This window comes from Eleginops maclovinus, chromosome 15 (genome assembly GCF_036324505.1).
Source record: "Eleginops maclovinus isolate JMC-PN-2008 ecotype Puerto Natales chromosome 15, JC_Emac_rtc_rv5, whole genome shotgun sequence".
Lineage (NCBI taxonomy): Eukaryota > Metazoa > Chordata > Actinopteri > Perciformes > Eleginopidae > Eleginops > Eleginops maclovinus.
This window is the reverse complement of record NC_086363.1, coordinates 8,877,613-8,904,478: the sequence shown is the minus strand read 5'-3', so window position 1 is coordinate 8,904,478 and position 26,866 is coordinate 8,877,613. Positions and strand designations below refer to the sequence as shown.

Below are 26,866 nucleotides of genomic sequence, written 5' to 3'. Positions count from 1 at the left end.
CTTAGGCGATGCACGTCTGGATCTGCATAGGTCAACACACAGAAGTACACACACAAACAAACACACAAAGACGGCGCTACACTTTACAGAACGACAAAGAATCACAAGCACAGACGCATACTCTTAAACAGACGTAGTTAGCAGTAGCTTTCCCTTTAGGATGCTGTCAATAACGTCATGGGATGTGAGTCATTGCTGCAACACTCCTACACAAAAAGAGTTAGGTCACTTTCTCAGGAATATGACTCAAAGAAACATTGCCTTTGAGGAAGCTAATGCATACATCTATTTCTTAGGAACTAGATGTATGCATTCACTTCTACTGAAAATCCGTCACCTCAAACAGGAACCACTTTTTCTTCGGCCCACAAGTGAAAGTGAAATGATGCTGAAACATTAACCCAATAGCTGTAATTTTTAGGTAAATATAGATATGGAAATATTGTACTATTTTGACAGTATGTTACATAGTAAAATTCATCCTTCCTCAAGAATCACTATAACCAAATTAGATAAAGTTTAGATTTCTGTATCTCTAAAAAAACAAACAGAAAAAGATGATTGTGCTGATATTATCACTAATAATATTAAAGTTTAAAATCGACCATTGTTTATAAGGAGTAGTGCTACAATAATATCTAGCATTTTGCTGACGGAACCTCTGTACTTGTACCTACATCAACATTTGAATATTCATGTATTTTGCTTATAGTAGGTAATACTACTTTTACTTTGTGGCATCAGCTCTTTCATTTAGGTTCTGAATACTCTTTCCCCACTGGATAACTGCTTCAGTACAGTTCATGCTCTGTCCCTTTAAAATAAGGGCTTGATTTGGAACTACAATGTAGATCAACACATGCTGTTTACAGTAAATGTCCTGATGCAGTCGGAAAAACATTAATTACATTTGTTTTATACTGTATATCCGGTTAGTGGAAAAAGTAATGGGAGGAAGGTTTTGTGGGCATGCGCCTTGGCATTTGTCCCTGGCACTGGTCAGCTTTTCTTAATGTCCTGAAAGGCTGCGGTTTAAAAAAAAAAAGAAGCAGTTTTTCCTCTTTAAAAGCCAGCTCTCATGTCCTCGAGATATATTAGAAAATAATAAAATGATATTCTCAATGATTCCGTCTTGTTCTCACAAGGAATGAAAGACAAAAGGTTGTGCTGCTGTTACATTCACAGTTAAGTGCAAAAGATAAATCAATTGAGCTTTTTCCAAATTACCCTAAACTGAGGATGTTCTATAGTTAACTGAAAGTCATGTCAACCATGCAAAATATAAATTACAACTATAGTTAAACCTCTGACCCTTGAATCCATCCTTTACTTCTCCATCATCTCCTTTCTCTTACCTGTTCATGTTTCGTGAGGCGTGTTTTATTGTGAATGTCAGAGGAGATGAGGTTGAACTGGTGTTTCTCAGCCAGTAATCTCAGCAAGATGACAACCGTGCGGCTGCCGCACTTCCCTACACGGTTATAAACCACCTGGCTGGGGAACGGGAGCACCTGCAAACATACAAACAAATACAATATAAAGGAAGAGAACAAAAACAGGAATACAAAATATATTGAACTGTTTGTTGATGTATGTCACTTTCACTGGTGTTAAACGACCTATGGTATTAACAAGTATGTGAAGACATAATGATATACTGTAAATCGAATTGATGTGTGTAACACAGTGAGAGGAGAAAAAAGAAGAAAACCAAGGAAAACCATCAAGCCGAGACTGGATTCTGTAGCCTGTTCTCCTGCAACCTTTGACCTTCTGTTCTCACATCTCCTCTCCCTGGGGCTGGACTCAATTGACCCTGCACTGCGTTGATTCTCACACAAACACACATACACACACACACACACACACACACACACACACACACACACACCTCATGACTCACCAACTAAATAAGAAACTAAGCCATGACTGAATTAACGTGGATGTGTGTGTAATGTGTAGTTTCCCTTTGAAAAATCGACTCCTTACAGTAAATCTTTTATTGCTAGAAAGAGGAAGTTGAAGCTGTCATGTGTATTGAACATAAGACTCATTTTTGCACAAGGGCAGCAAGAATGCACTAATTTGGTAATTATCCCTAAGGGTCTACAAGGTTTACATAAGCGGCCCCTTAAGAATGAAGGGCTATCCGAGCGAATGTACTAGTGAGAAAAAGACGTAGAGAAAATGCTGGTCAGTTAAAATAATTACGGGAAGAATGACAGAAGAAGACAGGTCGCCTAAAAGACATCTGGCAGATTTATTTTAAAAGTGATAGAGATCTAGTATAAAAAAACATAAGCAAATCAGTTTTGCATTTCCTTAAAAACCTTCTCCCTCATCGCTTCAAATAAAGCTTTCTCTAAATCAAATCGGGAAGGAAATGTAGCTGTAATAAATTCTTGTCAGCATTCCCAGTCTGGAACGGTGATTGTGCTTTTCCCAGGGAAACTACTATTATTTCTTGTTTTCAGAATTATTGACTGTTACAGATTAATCTGAGCCCTCACGTTGTTCATCTACTCATTCTGAAATTATTATGAATATATAGATAATCTCAGCCCACTTAAGCTCTGGTTCTGCAGTAATTCCTAGAAGAGTTCAGCAGGGACACACAAACACACACACTCCTCCAAAAGCAGCAGTCCCACCCAAGTACAGGCACTGTAATCACAGTGAGAGCCTCTCTGAATGTTTTCCAGAGCCAAGTAGAAAGAAAGAGAAAGTAACAACGGAGCAGAGAGTGATGGAGTCAAAAAGAGAGCGTTAGAGATGGGAAACCAGCTGAATTACAAACGTATCATGTTGTTCTGAACACAGGGCGGACAAGTTTCAGTTTTCCCATTCACTGTTCACTCGCAGAACCAAAGCATTTTATCAGACATCATTTCAACCGGTTCAACACAATATCAAATAAAGATGCGTGGGTACATTCGCCCCGGGATGAGGTAGGGAGTACTGGAAAAGCAACTCACAGGTGTAACTGTGCTCATACAAGCTTACACAAGTTTTGTTGACAGGAGTGCTTCAGCTTGAGTCACATGCAAAAAAAACAGTCATCCCTTACGTTCAAGCATTCTTATATATCAGATATCATTTAAAAAACAAACGCTAAAACAAAACAAAAAATCAATGGTTGGAATTTCACTTAGTTTAGGGGAAAGATTTAGAGCAGATAGTAAATGGTTCTCTTGGACGGCAGTCCTACATTCCTGCTGTTTGCCAAATAACTATAGACTTCTCAGCTTGTCACAATAATGAGCCGTATGAATTATATGCAGTGTTTTGCAGGACACAATTCCCTGCTGATATAATGACAAATGACTGTGTCAGACCTCAAACAGCCTGGTATTGTATAACACAAGAATAACATCACAGATGCCATCAAAAGTCCAAATCTCCCGCCGACTTTGAAAGCAGTGAAAGGCAACCTTTGAGTTTGTGGTATTGTTGTTCCCACTCTGTGGAGCTAAGGTTTCTGTTGCACACTGTTAGAAATGTTCGCAGTGTGTGCCAGTAAGGGATTCTGTCAATAGTCTATCCACGGTTTAAAAATGTAGTCCGACTCCAGAGAGTAAGACTGTTGTTACGGTATTTATAGCTCTGATTCTAGAGGGCCAAAATCTCGAAGCGATTGAAAAGAGTGAGGAGATTGAGGGGGTTAGTACTCCTGCACCTTTTCTTTTGGCCGTTGTCTTCCAGGTTCTCATTTTCCTTTCTTTTCCAACACCCTGCCCACACACTTGCACTAAAACCTCTAAAAGCTTCAAGCTGTTTTGAGATATTCTGAGTAGAGACAACAAACATACATAAACTACAGTCTCTGTCTCATGGCTTGACCACCCAAAGAATCTGCCAAATGAATCATATAACAGCCAGTTTGAGAACATGTCCTGGTTCGCCACATGTCAGGACCACCGCACATACACCACCAACTTCCTGCTACAGTTACAGGAAACCCACACCAGTACTCAACGCTAACCTGCACCATGCTGCTTTTGGGTTGCCTTGCTCCCAGTTTATTGCTCTCTACTGTCAACTGCTCATCCCACGCAATGTGGAGAGCAGCATGTTAAGGTTTCATTCAGGGTACAGAAGAGATTCTCAGCACTTCCTGTTATTAATGATCTAACCATTCATCTCTAGTCCCATTCCGAAAAGGAGCGAGGGAGTCGCACTGCTCTAAGGAGTTTCTATTCAGAATGTTTATGTGAATGAAGATTAATTAATTTTCAGTGGCTGAGGGGAAATGGGAAACTTTGACTACATTCAGGCTCCTTTACACTTGAATACAGAAAGTTAATAAGTGTAACAAATGAAGATCGAGATGCTATTGTTCGATATGCTATCATTTCCCAAGCTTGCACGGATATTGAATTGTACATTAGGACATTTCTGACTGCAAAGCTCTCTGTTTTTGTCTTCTGGTTTCATTATACAGTGGAGGAAAGAAGTATTTGATCCCCTGCCAATTTAGTTAGTTTACCCACTTACAAAGAAATGAACAGTCTGTAATTTTTATGGTAGGTTTATTTTCACATTGAGAGACAGAATATTTTTTATCCAGAAATGTACATTAAAAAAAAGATATAAATTAATATGCATTTAATTGGGGGAAATTAGTATTTGATCCCCTTGCAAAACATGCCTTAGGGGAAGGAGGTTATCAGCCAATATTTTATGATCCCCCTCGATGCAGTGAATCGCCCTGTCCCCTTAGCAGAGAGGCGAGATCTTAGATGGTGGAGCCCCAGATTGAGGGCAATTGATGGTCATTTTATGCCTCTTCCATTTTCTAATAATCAAACCAGTTGTCTTTTTCTCACCAAGCTGCTTGCTGGGGGTCTTGTAGCCTATGCCAGCCTTGTGCAGATCTACAATCTTGTCCCTGATGTACATTAGTTCCACCATGACCACAAGACCTGTCTTTGGTCTTGCCCGTGGTGGAGAGGTTGTAATCTGATTGATTGACTATGGACAGGTGGACAGGTAACCAGTTGACATCAGGAGTACTTTCTTAAAGCGAGAGGACTTATTTAAGCAGTCCGTGGGAGCCAGAATTCTTGTTGGTTGCAAGGGGATCAAATACTTATTTCCACAATTTAAATGCAAATCAATTTATGTTTTTTTTTTTAACGTACATTTCTGGTGGGTTCTTTTATATACTGTCTCTCACTGTTAAAGTAAACCTACCATAAAAATTACAGACTGTTCATTTCTTTGTAAGTGGGTCAACTAACTAAATTGGCAGGGGATCGAATAGTTATTTCCTCCACTGTATATGGAGAAAGATGAGCCCATGACATTACCAAGACTCTTCAAAGTGACTAATGTAGAACATCTCCTACACTAACTACTGTCTTTTTCTTTTTTTGATTGAAATGGATCTGATTGGTCTTTTAAAAAATGTTTAAGCTATTCTAAAAAAGGATCTGTTTTAGCTGTATACTGTTCTGTTTAAGATTGAGTGCATTAAATTAAAAAAACATCAAAGCAAAATATGCTCCATAAAGTGATTTTTGGAATCACATTTTTATGTAAAAATGTTGAGGTGACATTCTTGTCATGCTTCCATACACATAAACATTCATAACTCTATTCTGAGAGCTGCATGGTTTTTCCAAACACTCTCATTTACGTTGAGCTTTAACTCCATTTCTAATCTTTCCCTACAATTGCCAGAGCCTCAGCCTTCCCCACTCGCTGCAATGCGACCGACCTCTGCTGAAATAGAAGATCAATCTCAGCTGCAGCAGTTGGTTAAAAAAAAAAAAGGTAATGAGAGATGTGGTGGATGTAGCGCTTGCCACATTAGCATCATCCGTCTGGAAGATGAGATGACGACAGATATGGAATCAATCAAAGTTAGAAGCTAATGTATAATTACAGCAAGCCTATAGTGTCTATAGAGGCTGCATAAACCCCTTTAAAGCTACTAAATGTCAAGTCACACAGACAGAGTGAAAAGAAGGAGAGAAAGGATAGTTTACTGATTTCAAGCATCAGAAACCTTCACAATAATAGGAGCCCATTGCTTTTTGGGCAATTGAAAGTTAATTAACTTATTCACTATCCTTACTTCAGATCACATCTAGTTTTATTTCATAATGTTGCGTTACTAAACTTCTTTTATTGCCATTTCTGTGATTGATGAGCAATTCAAGGCTCTTTTAGGAGAAGAATCACTGTAATAAAAATCAAGTAGTTATAGTTCATTATACAGCAGATGGCAAGCCTTTTTTGGCCCTGAACAGTGTCTGCAGCTCCTCAGGCTGTGTAAAGCCTCAACAAGCTTCATCAGTCTAAGTGTAGGGTGGCCAGGTTGTAGCCTAATAGGCAACACCTGGGGCAAAAAGTCCATAAAAACGAAAGCTGCTATATGTAAGCTAGTTGTTGTGAGACATCAGTAATAAACCAAGGCGACCCAGAAGGATATTTCAACATTTATCAGTGAATGTCTGATATTTGTCAACAAAAACTACTGAAATACTTTATAAAGTAAGTTCAACTTTATTAGCACCCTCCGCATCTCAGAGACTTTCCCCTCCATTATATATCACACTTTTCTTTGTCAAAATGAATTCCAGGGCTTCTGTGTTTGTATAATAATGTTAATACTCAGAATCATTCACTATTGCCTCAGGACACAGTCAAGCTGTTGTACTCTCAGCTCTGCCTTCAATGGAAAAATGATGGAAACTATTTTTGATTTATTAAACTTCATTTCCATTAAACTTCTACAAGTCCATAAAATATTGAGAGCTTGGCGTCAACAGTAAAGTGAACTGGCAGTGTTAGCCTGTTGCAAGTGAAGCATAAAAGGTTTGTTCTAATGAAAAAAAAAACTGGTATAGGGGCAGTTCAAACAACCTCTCTACAGTGCCACAGTGTGTTGCACATAAACAACACTTTACTGTTATCTAAATGAAACAAGCGCTGTGGTAGCATGGTTTTGCTAAGTGGCCAGAACAAGCTTTTCACAGTAACCAAACTCACAAACAAAGCCCAGATGTGACTGTACTGAACAGCCGCTCACATCTGCCACAACCGAACCAGAGATCAAACTTGATGTCACAATTGTAAGGTGAGCCAAGTGCTATGCTTTGCTTTGCCCAGACCTGGAAGAAAAACAGCGACTCTTCAATCAGAACTGAGTAAAAAAAAAAAAAAAATGATGATGAAGAAGAAGATCAAATAGGCGAGGAATGAGGTGAAAATGAGGTGGTGATTGATTAGAGAAGGAGACAATGAACAAGGGGCACACAGGGGAAGAAAGAAGTTGGCAGGCAGAGAAAGAGGGCGTATAGAGAAGAGATGGTCATGCAGAGGTGCAGCTGGATGAATACAAGGCTTCTGTGTCGGCGCTGAGTGTGTGTGTGAGAGAGAGTGTGTTCAGAGCATTACTGTAGCATTGAAGCCAGGTCTAGTTGGTATTTAGAGAGAGTTTGCATGCAGATCTTTCACACAGACCTAACCCTTATCCTGACTGGACTAAACTGGCTTGGAAATGCAGGGCAGCACATCAGAGACAGAAAGGGTAGGGGGTAAAAATCAAAGGTCAAAAACCAGAAATTGAGATAAAAGAGAAGGCGCAAAATGGGATAACAAAAGGCCAGAGATGAAGACTTACATTTGGAGCAGGGGGGCCGTGGTCATCAAGAAACGTGGATTCACCTGCAAAGAGAAGAAAGGATACAGGTTATGATTCTGACATAACAACAGTACAACTAGCAGGAATTTGCTCTTTGTGTTGCTAGTTTGATAAACCCAAAGATGTTGAGAATGTTGTCGAGAAGATTTTGTGTTTCAAAAACCACAATTATAACGTCTGAAGCAAAAAAGCCCATATCATTTTCTCATTGACAGTGAGATGCTGTGTCCTGCATTGGTCGAGACCATATGTTTTCATGAAGACTTTCACTAGTTGTATCTTGTTTGCTTTACAGGCATTAATTAAAATTCATCCAGCTTTACATCCACTTAACATGTGTCCCCTATCCCCACCCAAGAGTTGTAAAAGCTGCCCTAAACAACAGGTGGCCCTTCACTCCACAAAAACAGAGGGGATCTCCTACATTAACACTAAGGATGAGAGCTCACTCAAAGCTGCCCCACACTTTTAGGTGCATTCTTTTCTGCTCACTTTCCAAATCCAGGCACTGGCTTCAAACGGCGGCCTTTTCTTTGGTTCATCCAGAGGCATCACTTCCCATCACATTTACAAAATTCAGGGGGCTCACTCAAGACAAGGGAGACAAAAAATGGGGGAAAGCTATGGAGAGTAGAAATCTAAAAAAAGAGAACAATCTCTCCTTTTGTCTCTGAAATACTATCTAACACGCAGATGTAAATAACAAGACATAATGCATGTATAAACACATTCAGTTATACCCAGCAAGCGTTTCCCACTTGGCATACACAGAAAGATGTTATTGTAGCTTGTGCTGCAAGTGTATTGTATGACTTTGTAAGTACTGTTTATACATAAGATAGTGGCTTGTAAGTTTTGAGTAATTTGCCTTACACTTAGATCCAATCTTCCTCAGTTTGGCTCTGTTACAATGTCAAACGAATCTGTGTGTTGTGCATCATTAATTCAAGAAGCCGAATGTAAAAACCTGACACAGCTGCACCCTCAAGTGTTTTTTGAGACTCTCTGGCTTTGTTTCTCTTTAAAGACTTAACACAGTTCCAAAGGAATGCAAATAGGAGTTTTGAAGCTCTTCTTCGAAGCATTTGAGGTCATGGCCGGGGGATGATTAAGAAAAGCAGACATCTCTGTTTCTTTATCTGTCATCCATCATGGACAGCCAACTCCCACAACCTCCAACCGGTCCCCACTTCTCGGATGTGCTTCTCATTAGCATTTTGGATAAGGGATTGGAACTATTTTCCAGGGAATTACGCTCGTAAAGGCTGACAGCTGACCTCCGCCCCCAACCACCATGAGAGAGGGAAATGAACTTAAAGAGCCACTGTACAGTGCACTGACCCCACTGTCCTCTGATCCACTGTTAGCACGAAGGACGATGACACATCCATTGGACTCTTTGATTAGGAAATATTTTAAAAGCTCCAAAAAAACTCACACTGTAATTTGTGGCAGCTGCATATGACACACAACAACCAACAAATGTTTTTACTTTTTAATACAAAATGAAAAGTTGAATTAATATCATGCCACCATTGCTCTATATTTAAGTACACATGGCAACAGAAACCATCCTTAAGTGACTGCCAGAGAAAATATTTCTTTAAGATGAACATTTACTATAAAGAATAAAGTGTATGAATCACTGAGCTTGTCCGAACAAGAAAAAATCTGGCACGTAACAGGTTAAGAGGGGAGGATCTGAAAAGAAAAAAGGATTACTGTAAGCTTCTATCCATCCCAAGCATGAAAAATTGTTTCAACCAAAAAGGACACTTCAGGATTCCTGCGAAACCACTGTTAACAATCTGGGCGGAGGCTCTTACATGCCCAGGGGTAAATGTCTCCTAATCCATGTACCTGTGTGAAATTTTGGATCAACATGTCACATAGAAGTATGCTCTCTCCACCTTCATTAAAACACCAAAGGAAGGAACTGTTGGAGGACTGGGGTTTAATCAAAGTGAAGTTCTTGTAAAAAAAAAAGGATCACTAAAACTGTTCTGGCAGCTTGTGACCGCCCACTAAATGTTGTTGTTTTTTGTCACGTGTCAGTATGTACTTAGGAAGAGAACACGGGTCATGAATGGTCAAGTGGATAAATCGCTTAATTGGAGAGGGCAAAGGGCTCACTTGAGGAGTGAGGGAAAAATTCACTGATTAAACAAAGGTCAATATCTCCTTTGAACATCCTCATGATTGTCGTATGAGGTGTGTGTGTGTGTGTGTGTATGTGTGTGTGTGTGTACGAGTGTGAGTGATTGAAAGAAAAACGGAGAGTGGGTATGCATGGGCCTGTAGCTAAATGGTTAATTGGATTACTGTGTCACAAGATCCATGGACTGGCATCTGGCTAAGAGCAGATGCACAACCATTCCTTCTACAATTATCTAATCAATAATGCATGATGAACACAGTTAATCAGCTGTGCTTTTAAAGGTCCCCTATTATGCAAAATGCACTTTTTGCTGTCTTTTATACATAAATGTCCCCGGTGTGTAAGGAGACTCACAAAGTGTCAGAAAATTCAACCCTCTCTCTTTTCCTCCTTACCCACATCTCTAAAAACGGGGGAACAAACGAGCTGATCCAGATTTGCTGCGGATTTGACGCCATATCGGAAATGTGGGCTGGCTTTACATTGAACTCCTGGCAACGTCCCGCCCACGTGACACGTCCCAACCTATCGTCCACAATATACAGTCGTGAGCTGAATCCCCTCGTGCAGCAGCTCTGTCGGTGTCTGTGGATGCAGGATGTCTGCAGGAGGGACTTAGAGTTGTTGTATATATAATACATATAATGTCACTGTTCTAGTGGTCAACACTGAGAAGTGTTTCAGAAATAATGCTTGATGTGTATGCATGGTATAGATATTGCCCAACAACATATTGTTAAAATGTAGCATAATAGGAGACCGTTAAGATTTAATCAGTGATTCTAAAGCAGTCGTACCCAGAAAAGTCCAGAAAACAAATAAACCAAAAAACACCCTGAACTGTAACAGCATAGAGTATATGAAGCACACTGTGGTATTGCTATGAACAATACGTGTCATGTTACATCCACTCCTAGATTAGATTTTCAGTTAGGTAGAAAAGTAAATGAAGAAAAACTGTGCCGAAAATGAAAGCCTGTGCTTTTACTAGGATACATTTATCTATGATCTTCCAAACACAAGCAAGTTATACAAGTTAAAAGTGACTACTGTAGACTACAGGATCTAATCATTGTGAATCTGTTGATGGATCTCATTGCTTGAACTCACACCACAGCAAACCACTACCACTACTCTATAGGCTTAATATGCGTACACTAAGGATGAACTGTGTGTTTACATAAGTGGAAGCATCCAATTAAACTTCAACTACCAAGAAAAAAGCAAACATATAAAAACAAGGCCAGCCGCTTCCCCTGTCCAAGAACTTGTTAAAGCAAATTACCATCTACATCAATTTGTCACCTCATTAGTTGAGTTGTTTTTTTTCTGCAGTGAAAAAATGAGTCATGTGTTTGTTGCTAATTCGATGGGTCAGCTTATGATGACCTGCACAGCTGAATAAGTCTCACCCACGCTTGTAGCAATCTTTATCACAATTTTTCTGTCATTTTATTTCTGACCCTGCCACAGAAAGATAACACCTGTAATCCCACCTACAAAGCTCCAATTATCTTGGTTGTATGAATTACTGAGCAAATAAAAAAAGAGAGAAAGATGTACTTTTATTAATCCCGGTGGGGAAATTCAATCTTCTGCATTTGACCCATCCTAATGTTAGGAGCAGTGGGCTGCCATATGTACGGCGCCCGGGGAAAAATAAAGGCGCTATGAAAAACAGAGGTCTGAAACCAGGCAGGGATAAAGTAAATTCATGACATATATTCTTTAATAGAGAGACAACATAGCTTGGGTCTGCAGGACAATAATTTTTTGAAATGTCAAAAAAAAAACAATAACTGCAAGGTATAGAGATCTCTACATTTATAGGGAAATAACCCATCAGGTTTTGACTGGATCATCCAAGAACTATTCCTTCAGGCTCTGGAATTTTCTCTTTGGTGTTGGCTTGCTTCAGGAATGCTACAGTACGTTTTCAAATTTCATAAACATGTATTTAGAGCATAAACCATTTCATTTGCTTCGTGAAATTGGGGACCTAGCTAAGTAGCGCTTAGGAAAGAACGCATCCCAGAATAGAACAAGGTGGGAGGGGGAAAACCACACAGGAACTGCTGTGGAGAATAGGGCTAAAAGGATAGGCACAGTGTTGAAGTTAAGGGGCCTTTGCTATGCTGTTGGACACGAATCGAAGCAATGCAAAAGCTTGTGCCTTGGAATGTTCGGCGAGTATGTGAAAGCAGATTACAGGTTCCACAGACTCGGAAGACTAAACTCTCTCATCCTTAACCACATCCTGCTGTAGTTTCTGTATCTACCGCAGACGAAAATGAGAGAATAAAAGGTGTGTTTGCTTTACTACCCATTCTTACCAAGGAATATAAAGCCTAGTTTTAAAAATAAACACAAACAGAGCCAAGAGACAAATAGATACTTTACGACAGTCTGCACTGCAGTTGAAAATTCCATAACTTCTTCCTGATCCAGCTGTTTGAAACACACCCAGTGAACTAAAAACGTGTCTAAGGTTACAGCCCTTACTAAACGTTTGTGCCATGATAGAGAGCATCTGCAAACAGAGTCAGTGGACGGGTTGGATACAAGCTTGTGTGTGTTTGTCTGCTAAATATGATTGTGTGTTCTTCCAACCCCTTGATTTTAAGTGAGGGAGCGGCCCTCCATTAAGACCTTGTAGCAGGACCCATCTACCTAATTACAGGAGAGAGTTAAGCTGAGGGTCAGGGTCCCCTCCCACTACACCCTCTTCCACATCACCTCTCAGTCAACAATGGTCGACGGCTTTGTGAATATAAATAGAAAAGCTTTGCCGTTGCCATGTTATTGCAGGTGCTCAAAAAACCCAAACCTGGTACGGAAGTTAATTGGTGGACTTTTTTCTCCCCTAAAATTTTGGTTACTTGAATGGAGTAGGAGGAGACACATGCTTACACATCTGCAGGGGTTGGCACACTTCAGGATGACTGTCAGCATGTCATTTGTGGACACTAGTGGTTGCCACCGTGTATATTGTTCGACAGGGAGATACCACTGATCTGATGACCCAGCAAAGCCCTGATGACTGCGGCCCAGAGTCTAAAAATAAGAGGCACACTTTCAGGAAGAGGAAAAGCTATTATTATTAATGTAAAGAAAAGAGGAAACAAGAGTGACTTTTAGATTTACACAAGAAAACCATCCATGTGAATACTTGTGTTGTTGAGTTTTACTTTTAGATCGATGAAGAATAATAAACAACATTATCCACTGGGTTGGGGGGAACGTTACACAGTCAAATATTAGTATTTTTTATTTTCTAAAGATGTTAAGGAAACATACAGGAGTAGTTGTGTTTCTATTTACTGAGCAGAGTAGTGTGTTAAGCATATGGTATGTTTTGGGTTATAAACAGATTATCTTCTCAGAAACACCACACAAGAAACAAGAAAATGTAATTTGACTCAAGGTTTTAAAAAATGTATGTAATTTCTGAATATTATAATATAAGATTAATAAATAGTGGTAAACATTCTTTAAAAAACCACAGCAGCAGTTACCCTTCAACAGCCAACCCATTAAACAGACCACAACTGGGCAACTACTCGGCCTCTGTTGCTTTGCACCAGCTCTTAAATCACAAAACAAACACCAGATGTGGAAATGCATCATGCAGAAATGGCTTGGCCCTAGAGCTACACACATTCACCATTGGTGTGGCATACACAACTGGAACTGGAATAAAAAGTAATGATTGTACATTAATTAGTTTGTTGTGAAAGGGAATGCAATTAGCACCAACAAGTTGCTCTCTCTATAAATCCACACTATTGTCCTTTCAATAAATCAAACAGCTGTCCTAATTGAGTCTGGCTGGATCGACAGTCATTTTATCCAACTCAAAAGTATAACCGTGAGTCTGGAGCTGTACTTGCATTGGTATTGAGTATAAATTGTTATACATTTTTGTTTTAATTTCACTATATCTTATTTGTGAGTTTACTGAAATAGTCTTTAAATGTATCAGCCCACGGGCTCTGCTGGAGCCAGAACAGAAGGTTCTGCCTGAATGAAAGAAGCCAGAAAAACACCCTGCTTTAATTGTTTGTTTACGATACAGCTCCCTTGGCCCGGAGTCTCAACCCAGCCAAATCTGTTTTTTTAAAGAATCAATCTTCTTTTTTTTTTTTTTGGCAACACATGCTTGTTTATCCCTTTATCCCTGTTCTTCATCGTCTACACGAAACCTAGTGCTGACCAACAAAACAACATTCCTTTGGAAATGCCACGAATATCAATATATACATTTCCCTTTTTATCACTAGTAGAAACAGAATATTTCCCCAAAATAGATACAACTGGAAGCAATTAACAATGAAAGGGAAGGAGGAATTGGAAAGAGATTACAATATGTTATTACAACTCCTTTCATCATGACAATGTCGACTGAAAACATCAGCCAGTTTTAGGAACTGCAAATTATCTACACGCTGGTTTTAGGATTCGGTGGTGATGCTGCTGACTCACTTATGAGGCATCTTAAAGATAAATATAGGAAAACACAAAAAGCTGGGTGCACACTCATCACCACTAGCTGCACAATTACAACCAAACCAGACATTTTCAGAGTCTTGGTGAACCAAATCTTAACATGTATTTTGTATTTTTGCTGGCCTGTCATGTTGTGAACCATTAAAGGTTATTTATCGGTCTCCACTGTGAAAAACTAAAAAGCAGCCATTATGAAAACTAAGTGAGCAGCTTCTGCTGTTACATGCCAAGAATAATTGTGTTATTTGTTTAACTTTTCCACACGGTTTCTAAGAAAGATGGCGGCTTTCACCCACTGTGATTTCACACTGAGCGACAGCTATCTGCTTGCTTAAGGTTTCATGCTTGGATGTGCATGTAGCCACTGAGAAAGCATGGAATCTGAAAGTCATGCACTCTGCTCTATCACAGTTGCGCAGAGCAGTATGCTTCAAACAAACAGCCAAGGAAACACAATCAGACACTAGTCTTAGAGACAGCCACATACTGTATGTAAGGAGACTCGATTAGAGCACAACATTGTGAATCAGAACTCAAAGGGCTACTTTTTGAGAGTAACGTGAGTAAACATTAATAACATTTTCATATCAGTTTGATAAATACTAAGGTGTAACCCGGAGACAGTTAGCTAAGCTTTGCATACATACTAGAAACAATGGCAAATGGCTGTGTCCAAAGGTAAAACAGATCTGCACACAACACCTCTTAGGATAACTCATTAGACTTACTGGTAAGCATAGGTAAACTTCAGCAGTTCCCCCTGGCATCTTGTCTTTATGCTGAGCTAAGCTAAATTGCTGCTAGCTGTAGCTTCATATCAAGCATATAAACAAGAAACTTGGCAAAAAAAGCTACTAAGTGAATTTCCCAAACGGTTTCTTTAACAAGTTATTTCCTCTGTCTTCCTGTGGATTCTTATACTCTTAATTACAGGAAAAGACAGAGAGGCATTCAAGCACACATGTGGAAGATCTGTGGTGTGCAATGTAAATCACCTGCTCTCCTGCACCCTGTGGGACCCCCTGTAGGGAAGTGAAAAGAGGCAGAATGGGAGCAATGGAGGGAAGAGGGAAGACAAAAGTACCATATGAAGGGGGGATCTTTAAAGAGCTGGTGAATTACTGCAGACTACCAGAATTCCTCTGGGTTGGTCATGTGACAGAATATTCAGGAAAAGCAGCTGCTACTGCGAGAAAATGAAAAGAAAGAAAGTCAGAGTGGAGGGTCAGAGAGGGGAAGAGTGAGAGACAGCGAGAGGGAAACAGGAACAAATTGTTATCAAATCTGTTTGTGAGCTCTCTGCGGAGGTAAGCAAGGGAAGATGAATTGCTGGATGCCAGAGATCACTCATGGCCTGAAATGCCTTCAACAGAGAAAAATATAATGACTCCACCAGACACATACAGTGCAGTAAATACAGTACATGCACTGGCACACATCAAAGCACTCAAATAAATACAGCATGTTTTCATTAATCATTATTAACCTCTGTCTAATGATATCTAATGTGATTATCTGTGAAAGGTAATGAAAATTAGGAGCTCACACAAAACACAAATTGATAATTATTGGCTGTTATTACTGAGCAGTATACTGCCTATGGAGAGGGATGGGATTGTATTGCTTCCTGACAGGAAGTGCTGGCCCAGGGGCTGAACCAGCTGTGAGAAAGACCCTTGTATTCTCAGTGATGACAGGAGATGCATGCATTCCTCTGTATATTGTTATAAGCTTTGTCAGAACTTTAATCATAACAATGTGACTGCCATGTGTGTACATGTCAACCATGTGTGTGTGTGTGTGTGTGTGAAACCTTCACAAACAGATGAAAAAATGTATTTTGACGCCTGATGTCACAAATCTAAGATAAGCAGCAGTTTGTTATCAGACTTCTGCTCACCAGAGAGGATGGCAGGGACGGGTGGTGCCGCAGCCTGGCCCTGCAGAACAAACAGACTGCATAAAGAGAGCCTGTTTGGTGCTACGTCTCACACTGGAGTGAGGGACAGAATGGAGGTGGAGAAGAGAGGCACCTCAAGAAAAGAAATGAAGATTTGTGAGAGATAAAAGGCAGACTACTGTAAGTCGACAAACAAGTGATGCTCATTGAAATGATGGAATGGAAAAAGACTAACAGTCAAAAAAATCTGGGCAGTTGTATAGCTTTCTGGGTAGCCTTGTCAAAACTGAAACCATCTCATAAAAAAAATATTTCCACAAGCGTAAAAGTGAGAGAGTTCCACACAATATGTGACTGTGGTCCATTGACGCGTGCTACCTTTACCTCATGGGCCCCAACAATAGACCTTTATAGGACTGTTACTCTCCTCTGTTTGAGACAGAGAGATGTGATTTCAGCACAAAGACGATCCGTTCCAAATATACAGTTTATTGAAGCAACTCATGAAGGTCAGACACTATCACTGAAGATCAAAAAGATATTAACAAGGCAGTGGATGGATAAATGATTAAAATCCCACACTATCAGAAATTCCGAATAAAATGTACAAAATGATGTCTTTTTTATCAAGAAAAGCAACGCTTCAATATGATATTATGCAAAATTAAACATTTCTATCTTTGTGTTTTCAGAATGTGCAATGTTTTGAGCTCTCAAGGCCATCGTACAATCAGATTAACAAATGTTTCTACATACTGCTGACAAGAAATCAGAACATGAGCAAGGCCAACGCAAACTACCATGCCAGGAAGTTTTCGACAAATCATCAATAGCTGATTTATTTGAGTGAGAATAATGCTTTACTTCAATTGCCATAATAAATCATCATTATTTTAATATTTGGGTTACAGTTATTATTTGGTTATTACCATTTTGGAAGAAAAACACGTCCAAACCACTACTCTTTCTCTCCACCTTTCTTTCCATAAACAGAAAGGCTGTCCAAATGCAGTGTAGTTGCTCAGGCTTTGTATGTGTGTTTCTTCAATCACTTAGCATTTAAAATATCTTTATGCGCATGCACACTCAGTTCTTTGCATGTGTACAATGTATAACAAAAGTGTGCGAAACCCCAAACCTTAGTCTAATTACACAGTGGATGGTGGCAGAGCCATAGACTCCGTGCCTTCATCATTTGTTACATAAATACTCATTTGACCGAAACTGCTGTCAGGCATCTTGCTCTGCAGGGCTGGTCAGTGCCGGGTTAAAACGCAGCTGGACTGGGATGCTGCCCCTCCCTTGTTTTGTTCTCAGTTTTTTCTCAATATGTGGGTCTATGCGAGTGAATGAATGTGAGTAAGTTCTGTACATGAGTGGTTTGAACATTTGACTGCATCTACTCTGTGTGGGAAAAAAAACAGGGAAAGAAAAGGAAAAGAAAAATGTGTGTGTGTGTGTGTGTGTGTGTGTGTGTGTGTGTGTGTGTGTGTGTGTGTGTGTGTGTGTGTGTGTGTGTGTGTGTGTGTGTGTGTGTGTGTGTCTGTCAGTGTACAAGGACGTTTTACAGTGCCGTTACCAGAAGCTACAGGATGTGCGTCTGCAGCAGACCACCTTGTACCCCATGACATCACCGCAGTGCTTCCTAAAACTTTCTAACACGTTACTTTTTCCCTACCATCATCAGGTGCCAAATAAAGTGCACTTGCCATGTGTCGAGCACATGTTTGTGACGTTGCTCTGCCTCAGTGAAGAAGAACAGAACTTTAACAAACTTTTTGCATAACACTTGAGGCATCACGTAACATGCCTGTAAAATGAAAAACATTTTTATCTTTACTACAAAATGTCCAGACAGAACAGATTTTTTTATATTGAAATAAAAAAGTTTTATTCAAAGGAAGTATTGTTTATTCAAAACAGAGTGGAAGTGTTTGAACAGTTTGGTGATAATGCACTGAGAGTCGTTTGGCACTTCACAGAACCACAGTGGCCAGAAAGAGAGCAAAAGGCAACAACGGAGCAATAAACAACAGATGGTAGCTATCACTTCCAAGAACAACAAAGTATTTATAGATGAAGCCTTTGAAACAGTCTGCATACTGCAGTAACAATCAGGGCATTTTAAAATCCATCCAACATCATCATGAATCTCATTTTACAGCTCAATTTGAATTGAGTTAGAGTGACCACTGTAACAAAAAGAATCATATCCAAACACCTACAACAATAACTACAAGAAAAGAGGAAATGGATGTGCTTTTAGACCATATGTAATGCAAAGGTTTTAAGTGACTGATTTAAAAAAGTATGGTTAGTATTAAATTAGAACTTGTAGGTTAATGCCCAGTGTGCATAAGAGACATCTGTGCCCTCATAAAGCAGCACGTTATGTAGGTGTTTGACACATACTGTATGATATAATAAGGCAACAAGCATACACCTCTCATCTTCCTACACAAACAAAAGCTCAGTCAACTGATTCATATCGACTGTAAGATCCATAAACTATGATCCATCTGGAGAAACAGCGGAAGTTGTGTTCATACTATTTTTATCACCAAAGTGTTTGTGACAAACAAGTCAATGTTTGTGGGAGTCATTGGGCAAAGGCCAGAGAAATTCAAGACTATTTTAAGACTCTTCTATAAGAAGAGGCTTGACGTATCAAGTGGAAGTGTACACATGACCAAGTCTTCTTTGTATAAATAAACTTCATATTTACAGACATTGAGTCTCTATGAAATGTCTATTCCTGTTTTACCCAAAGTTAGGGATCAGGACCAAACAAGGGTGCCGATTGGTTGTGAAAAGTTCATAACAATGAAATGATATGTCAATTTATTTGCCTAATTAAATGACTTCTGGGCTCCTATTGGCTTCATTTTCCATCATCTATAATAGTACCTCCGCACAGATGCCGCTGCCACCACCAGCTGCCAGAAGAGAACTAGTTGGACCCTGTTGCCTCTTTAAATAGCCATTCTATAATTGGTGTAGCAAGACAAATATGATAACTGATGGAAACAATTGACTATTAGACCTTCAAGTAAGAAAAGCAAATTCCTCTCTGCTGCCAAGCGGTTTCTAACAACAAATGCACGGTGAGCTTAAAGGAACACTACAGTTACTGTACCTACTACATTTTATTTTTGCTCTCTCTTCCTCTGGCACTGCAACCCAAACTATAACTTCTAAAGGAGAAGCAATGAAGAAATATACACCTATAATAGGTCATTAGGAACTTAGCTTTCTTGATAAAGAAGATTTCCTATAGGACCAACTGAGGGTCACTTTATTCCTTCTCTCCTTCTGTTGTTAGGGAGAGTTGAAGGTGTTAAATCCCCCTTTGCTCTGTTAAGTTAGGGTTATACAGTATATCACATCTTGGTTAGGGGCAGCACACTGAAACCCTGTACTGTACTCCCCCATCAGGCACCCTGCTGAGCCACACGCTCTCTCACACACACATATAGCTACTGTACACATGCAACGCAAGGCAGAGGCAAACAAACACAGCATCCGCACGCCAACCCTGTTGATTCATGCTAATACTGGGCTGGTAGAGCTCTGCGGTGTTAAGGTGAGGGAAACTCTCTCACCCTTGACTGGCCTCTTGGAAACGTGGGCACCGCTTCAAATTCAGACCATACACTAGCTCACAGAGAGAGCTGCGGCAAACTATAACTAGCTTTCATTCATAAACACCGTCTGACGGTCAGATGATTGTCTTTTGAGGGTGGGTATGATATTAACTCTCAATCGCGGTTTGGCAGTCTACCTTTCAAAGAGTATTCATTCATGGTCCCTGACTGGCATTGGTCTACTTTTCACACCTTTTTATGAAAAAAAAGGTGTGAAAAATGGAGATTGTGCGGAATCTTGAGATGGCATGGGATCAGAAAACTAAAAAAACACTACTGCACTCACACCTCATTTTTACTGTATCGGTTTAGCAAGAGCTGGATCCAAGTTACGTTAAGTTAAGAGACGCAAGCACCAAGCCACACAGCAGCACTGCACATGGATTTGTTCGACTGTATTTCATAACTTTTGTCCATATGCTGCTGGTCACAGTTGACATACTTAGACAGTCTGCACAGGCCTGTAATCAATGTGTCATGTTGCTTTTAGCTCTGCCTATAAATATACAAGCAGGAATCTTTTCCCACTCGGTAAGACTGTGGTCTGGGAGATGACTTTGTCAAAGTGATTAAAGAAAAGGAAGGGATGAAGACAACAATGGAGAGAAAGAGAGAAAGGGAGCCAAAAAGTAAAGGACATCAGGTTAATGAGGAAACACGGCGGAGGAGAACGGTCTGCTCTCACACCTGTTTCCCTAAAAATAATTTTGTATTTCAAGGCACAGACATCAACCAGAACACATAAACTCCTGGAAAGCTTGGTTTAAGCGATGTGGCTTTGCATCTCAGTGGAGCAATGCAGGATTTTGTGGGGAGGATAACCCACATGGGCCGAGTTTTTGCTGGTCCTTCAACCCCTTTATTTGGACCACTGGGATCCTTTACTCTTATAAATAGACAGGCTGCAACTTGTACACTAAAGTCTATATTAACATATGTTAGTGAGCAATGTGTGCCTCAGCATTAATGAATAAGGGTACTGATGCACAAGTTTACTTCTACAGTAATGTACTTTGAGAACATCTCCCTATTTAACTTGAACGCGCAGCATGTCACCTTTATAAAAATAACTTTGTGTAATATTTGCTGCCACTGTCGCTATGCTGACAAAAGGGCATAGACAGAACATCCTAAAAAAAAACTGTTTAACATGCCTTCTTCTTGATGCTAACCCGAATACACTGAAATACTATTTGGGTCTGAATATTACTGTCACCATTCTGTATCTACTTTATATGCGAGGTTTTTTTTTGTGTTGTGAAGCAAAAATAAAACTAACAATGACTTCCTTTCATCATGTCCTCATGCTGCTTAAATATACGGCAATGAATTGTGGTCATTGTAGTTTACTGGCATAACTTCAGTGCTGAATTGATTTTATTGAGCAACACCAACACGAAACTCCAGACATATAAATCCAACATGGTGCATCAAAACAGCAGAAACAAACAAAATGTGCTGACTTTTTTCTGAAGGTTTTGTATGTTTACTTGTCACTAAGTGCACTAGGCTGCCATCTGTGAGTGCAGGCTCCAGCTAAGCGTGGCCTTGAAGATCGAGCTCTCTTTAATTTAGCAATGTGGGCTAGGCTACGCTAGCCTGTGGTCAGCGGTTTACTTCATTCCTTCAGAAACAACTCGTTGAAACAGAGCGGCTAATTATAGACAAGTCGACACTAAGGTACATGCTTGAGACATAAAGCAAAACAACCTGTTATGAGACAGAGAAACAACCTGGAAAAAAAACATACAGGAACGAGTTTTTGGGGATAGAAACTCAAACTTGCTATAAATTAAGATAGTTTCCAATTTGTTGTAAGCTTTTTGTGTTTGGAGAGACTATGGAAAACTTTTAAAATAAACAGACTGGCTGAACCAAACGGTAATGTTTGTAAAGGCTATAACATTTCTCCTCTTCTTTAACTTCATTTTGAGGAGGAATTCAACTATGTTTTTCCTTAAGCAACATCCACAAACAGACATAAACAAAACCGCTATTTTCCCATCAGACAGTAAAACAGCAGCGATTTCCAAGAGAACATTATATAAATCTGTCAAATACATCTTGGCATCATCTTATTTACAGCATGTCTTAATGGACTGTAATCAGCAAACGCAGTTTTTCTAAAAAGCAGTTGTACATGCATTTAACAAAAATAAGAATGCACACACTTGGAATCACTGAAAAGAGGATGCTTGTTTACACACCAGAAACTTTCTCTCACAGATAAAAGATGCGTAAACTATTTACACATGCACATGAATGGTCACAATAATGGTTGGATGAAGATACAGGGAAGCTCTGAGAGACAGTGGTTTTTAAATCCTGGGGTTTAGTATTTAATACAACTGCATGTAGATTAGATTAGAGACACAGACGTTCCAGCTGGCAATACCACACAGCCAATGTTCCAAGTGGTGTGTGTGTGTGTGTGTGTGTGTGTGTGTGTGTGTGTGTGTGTGTGTGTGTGTGTGTGTGTGTGTGTGTGTGTGTGTGTGTGTGTGTCCACTGTAATGTGTAGGACAGCAAAGAGGCTGAATTTTGCTCTCCATGAAAGAATTTTCCTTCAAAGTTTTCTGCAGTCTTCCAGAAGGGGGGAAAGGAGAAAGCCAGGGTGCAAATGGCAAAACAGAAGATAGGAAAAAAGAGGAAGAAAAGGTAGGCTGGGTAAACTGTGGAAGAGAGCGTGTCAAATCTTGGGGTGAGAATTTTTGTGGTAAAGAATTAGAACAGCTTTAGGCCAGGATACTGATGGATTTACAGAACAGGCCGGTCCAACTGGCACAATGTCAGCCGAGTCCAAGCCAGACTGGTGCTGCAGGAAGGGGATGGGGGGCCAAGAAGCAGGCAAGTTTCTCCGGGCCAGGCCAGTGGAAACACTACACAACCAGGATCTGGGCCAGTGAACCAGGCCAGACAACTGATGGCTTTTCAAGGGGCGAAACACTGTGGTTTTAAGAATCAGACCTGAACTACATTTACCCATTTAACTTCACGTTGGGTTTATCCCTCCTAACATGACCTTTGAACTCTTGTTAAAGTCTGAAGAGATACTAGCTTTACTGTGGAGGCTTACATTCCTGAACCTCTGTGCTTGGTCACAAAGTAACTAAGGGAAACACTTACAGTTTCACTCCGTCACTCTCTCTTCCAAACACACTAGTCAAATGCAACCCATCATTCTCGACCATGTAATTACCAACAATCACCACGCCCGCTGACTCTTGTGCTTAACCAATGCCCTGCCGTGAATAAAGGACTCAACCTCAGTTTTAACCGGAAGGGAGAAAGAAAAAGTTCTTGGACGCTGAGTGTGTGTGTGTGTTTTAGGACTTTGTTAACTTTGGATGGTGTTACTTTCACTGAAGATTTCCCTTCTAAACATCTGGAAATGCGGCTACTCCAACCGACCAGAACATTTGTACACTGTTATGGTTGCCGCTTAGACCTGCAGCGCTGTAGTACAGTATGTCTCGGTTGCGGCTTGAACAGACGAGGGATCTAATGTTTGGAGGGTAAACACAAAGAAAAAAAAAACTGGATATTGAAGATCATAGGTGTGACAGTTGAAGTCAAGATGTGGATTTTAGCACCAACCCTCAGTTTTATGGGGTGGGTATGGTGTGCTGTCAGCTGCATTTTGCACTTCTGTCTGTATATGATAGACAGTTGATGAGAGAAAAGTGTGTAAGAAAAAAAAAAGAGGGGATGCTATGAGAGAAGTGAGTGGGACAAAGATGGGTTTCAGAGGAGGAGAGCACATTTTGAGACATAAGTGTGAGATTTGGCTCAAGTGAGGTTGGCTTTCCACGCGGGACGACCACATTCCATCTGAACATTTCAAATATGCTTTTCAGGCCGTTCTCAGAGCGTCCACCCCTTCATTTTGCCATCAGTACATTAATCTGTCTAAGCCCAGACAAGAAGCTTTAGAGCAATAAAATATCTATATTCTCTAAGGATAGTTACTGACTGTAGAACTCCTCTGGTTGCAAGCAAGAACACAAGGAGTCTCAACGAATATTAAAATGTTTTATGCATCGAGAGCAGTGCAAAAAATGTTAAAACAAGAAATTCCTCAGTTTTAAAGTTGGTAAAAGAGAAGAAAAAAGTAATAAAACTTTTATCTACATTTAATTTGAAAGTACAAAGACCCAGCAGATTCACATACAAAGCCTGACAGTGTTCAAATATTGCCCTGTGTCTGGTGTCAGGAAGCACTTCAATGATAACAATAACTATTAGGCAGCTGCATCCTCACTTGAGGGTTGTCAACACCTTAGGTGATCATTTTTAAGTGACCTTAAAGCTGACACAACAGACTGACGTAGGTGCTACTGCAGGCTGACTTGCTGAGTGACCAGCAGAACTAAAGACCTGTTGCATAAGGCTTTGTTTGTAGGAGTGGGTGGGAGTGGTCAGAAGACATTTTTGCAGCTTTCCTCTTTATTTATTTTGGCTTTAAGATATGTGGAGTGGCTCTGTAAAAACTATCTTCCTTTGAAGAAAAATAAATGCATTCTTTCTTGTTTGTGTAAAGAGAGTGTTGCCTCTAAAATCAATAAAGATGGAGTGTAAAACATAGACCAGCTTTTAGACTAAACAAAGAAAAACGATGGATTACAATAAAATAAATGTATAGTCTTGTAGCAAAAGCATATTAGGAATGGTGCAGCTGAAAAAGTGAGAGCCTTTGAGTATAATGGCATTCCCTTCATCTGAGTAAAGTTGTGTTTTATCTTTTTGAAGACATCTAACTCACACAAATATGCAAACTCACAAATATTTTCATTGCCTTTCATAATTTGAAAACAACATTTTTGAGCAAACAGAACCTTACAGAGCAGATGAAATACCCCCTTTATGAAAAAGGTTCAGGGCTGTAGAAAATGATAATCTGTAATTATGTGTAGTCTCACACAAAGGTTACTTTTGATGTCTTTGAAAAACCCACATCTGACTTTGCCCTGAGATGTCAGTCCTGGTGTCTGGCAAAATAATGTTCAGTAAGTGTGCAAGCTGTTACTTACAGACCAGAATTAGCTTTTTTATTTAGTTTAGTTATTTAGTTATCTATTACTCATTCAGTCAGCTAATAATGTCTGTGTTCCTTTTCACATAAACAGTGGGACACATTGCTATTGCTTTACCAAGTTACAATTTTGCATGTAGATTCAATTTGTAGCAGGCAGCAGAAAATCTGTCTTTCTCAATCTACTCAAATTAACCCAAAACAGGAATGGACTATATAAAACTTTGAAGTGCAGGGCAACACAATCCCCCAAAACAGCACACAGTGGTTTTAACAACCTGGGTTGGGCATTGCTGCTCTATCTGCCCACTATATATTTAAAGCTGCTATTTTAGAAAACTATTAATTTTTTTCATTGCTTTGAAAAGAGGCTAGCAGACAGAGCTGTGGTAAACTGACTCAGAATAAAGATAGGCAGAGTTCCTTGAACCAGGTATGCCGCTAGCCACCGGGAAGCATGTTTCTCCTTAACAAGTCCCATAACAACCAATTACTCGGCTTCAGGCTGTCTGTTTGCCACCCTGGCCTGAAAAAGTCAGGCTCCAGTTGTTTGATCAAATTGGAAAATAATTGCTTGACAGTCACCACACAGACCTGCTGTGTGGTGACAAGTGTATATGTAGCCAGTGGAATGGAAACAAGAGCTCAACGTTGGGTGTTCATTGGCAATAAACAGAGGAATGCGGAGAGCTTCAAACACTCGCCAGAGTAAACAAAGAAACTTCCCAAATAGGCTAACAACACCAGGGCACACAGATATGAGGAAGCTGTTACAAAAACCAACATTGCTCCCAAAGCAGACTCCAATTATTCTGTTTCTAATTCTCACATAAAAGGACCTGCATTCAGATTAGAGGTCTCTTTACTTCTGGACGAATGGGGCGGTGCTGATTAGAGCAGTCCATTCAGTGTACATGTTGTGAGCTGACACCTAATTTTCTCACAGGACCTCTATTTATCCTGGCACTGATCTTTTAAATTATGGGATATATGTGGACGCCCTCTTACAAGCATCAGCCAGAGTACCACCCAGTGGCTGTGGAACCCAAGCAACCCACCCGTTCACGCACCACCACAGGGGCTAACATAAAAGTCACCACAAGCAGTCATCATCAGTGTCTTGGCAACCCCTTAAAAACAGCACAAAGTTCCTAAAAACAACCCCCTTCTGAGCAGATTTATAACTTGACTATAAAGAATATGAAAGGCGGATATTAATAGACTCACGCTTTAAGCTGCGTGGAACATCATACCTCACTTTTACATTAAGTCCGGATATAAACTCTTTACAACGAATAGTTCATCATTCTGGGACTACACTTACTCATTTCCTTGGCAAAAGTTAATAAGTTTGATACCCTCCTCCCGCCCTTCCATTAAAGGCAAAGTACAATATTTTGGTAAAGGCAGTTCTTTTCAGAGTTAGATTAGACGCCCCAATACCACTTTCATATCTCTCAGTTAAATATAAGACTGGAAACAGGGGGGGAAAGTGAGGATGGATTTATGTTTTAACTCAATATTCTCTTCAATTTGCTTTGTCAATGGTAGAGGTGGTATTCATGCAGCACACAAGTCTAATCAAAAACCATTGGCCACAAGTGCATCTGAGATTTCTCCTGGGTTAAAACCATCATTACTCAACAAGCCTTGAAGTTGAACAGCTTTGGTACATTGGCAATTTTTTTTCCATTTGCTCTCATTTTGTGTGGTGAAAACAAATGCACTAATGGAGGATAATTACCCTGTGTTGTTTTAGCATTCGCCGGTCTCAATGGAGAGAGTAATAGCAGCCTCTCATGCATGGAGATGGTAATTGGTAATGCTAATTGCTTCTATTATGTAATAACGTGGTTAACATGGAGCGAATTTTCCAAATGAGTTCATGTCATCTCATTACGGAGAAAATAAGGAATGCAACAGATCATTGATTATTTTAACTAATGAAAAATTCAAAAAAAGTTCACAGCATGCA

At 39.9% G+C, this 26,866-nt stretch overlaps 1 protein-coding gene across 1 annotated transcript in view; it reads right to left on the bottom strand.

Annotated features, from left to right (window-relative positions):
• usta (uronyl 2-sulfotransferase a) overlaps window positions 1-26,866 on the bottom strand; it is a 45,612-nt gene that overhangs the window by 12,497 nt on the left and 6,249 nt on the right. The window contains exons 2-3 of the mRNA XM_063902212.1: window positions 7,631-7,674; window positions 1,356-1,511 (exon numbers count right to left, since the gene is read on the bottom strand). Of these exons, the coding sequence (XP_063758282.1) occupies window positions 1,356-1,511; window positions 7,631-7,674 (200 nt within the window). The remainder of the gene's footprint in view (window positions 1-1,355; window positions 1,512-7,630; window positions 7,675-26,866) is intronic.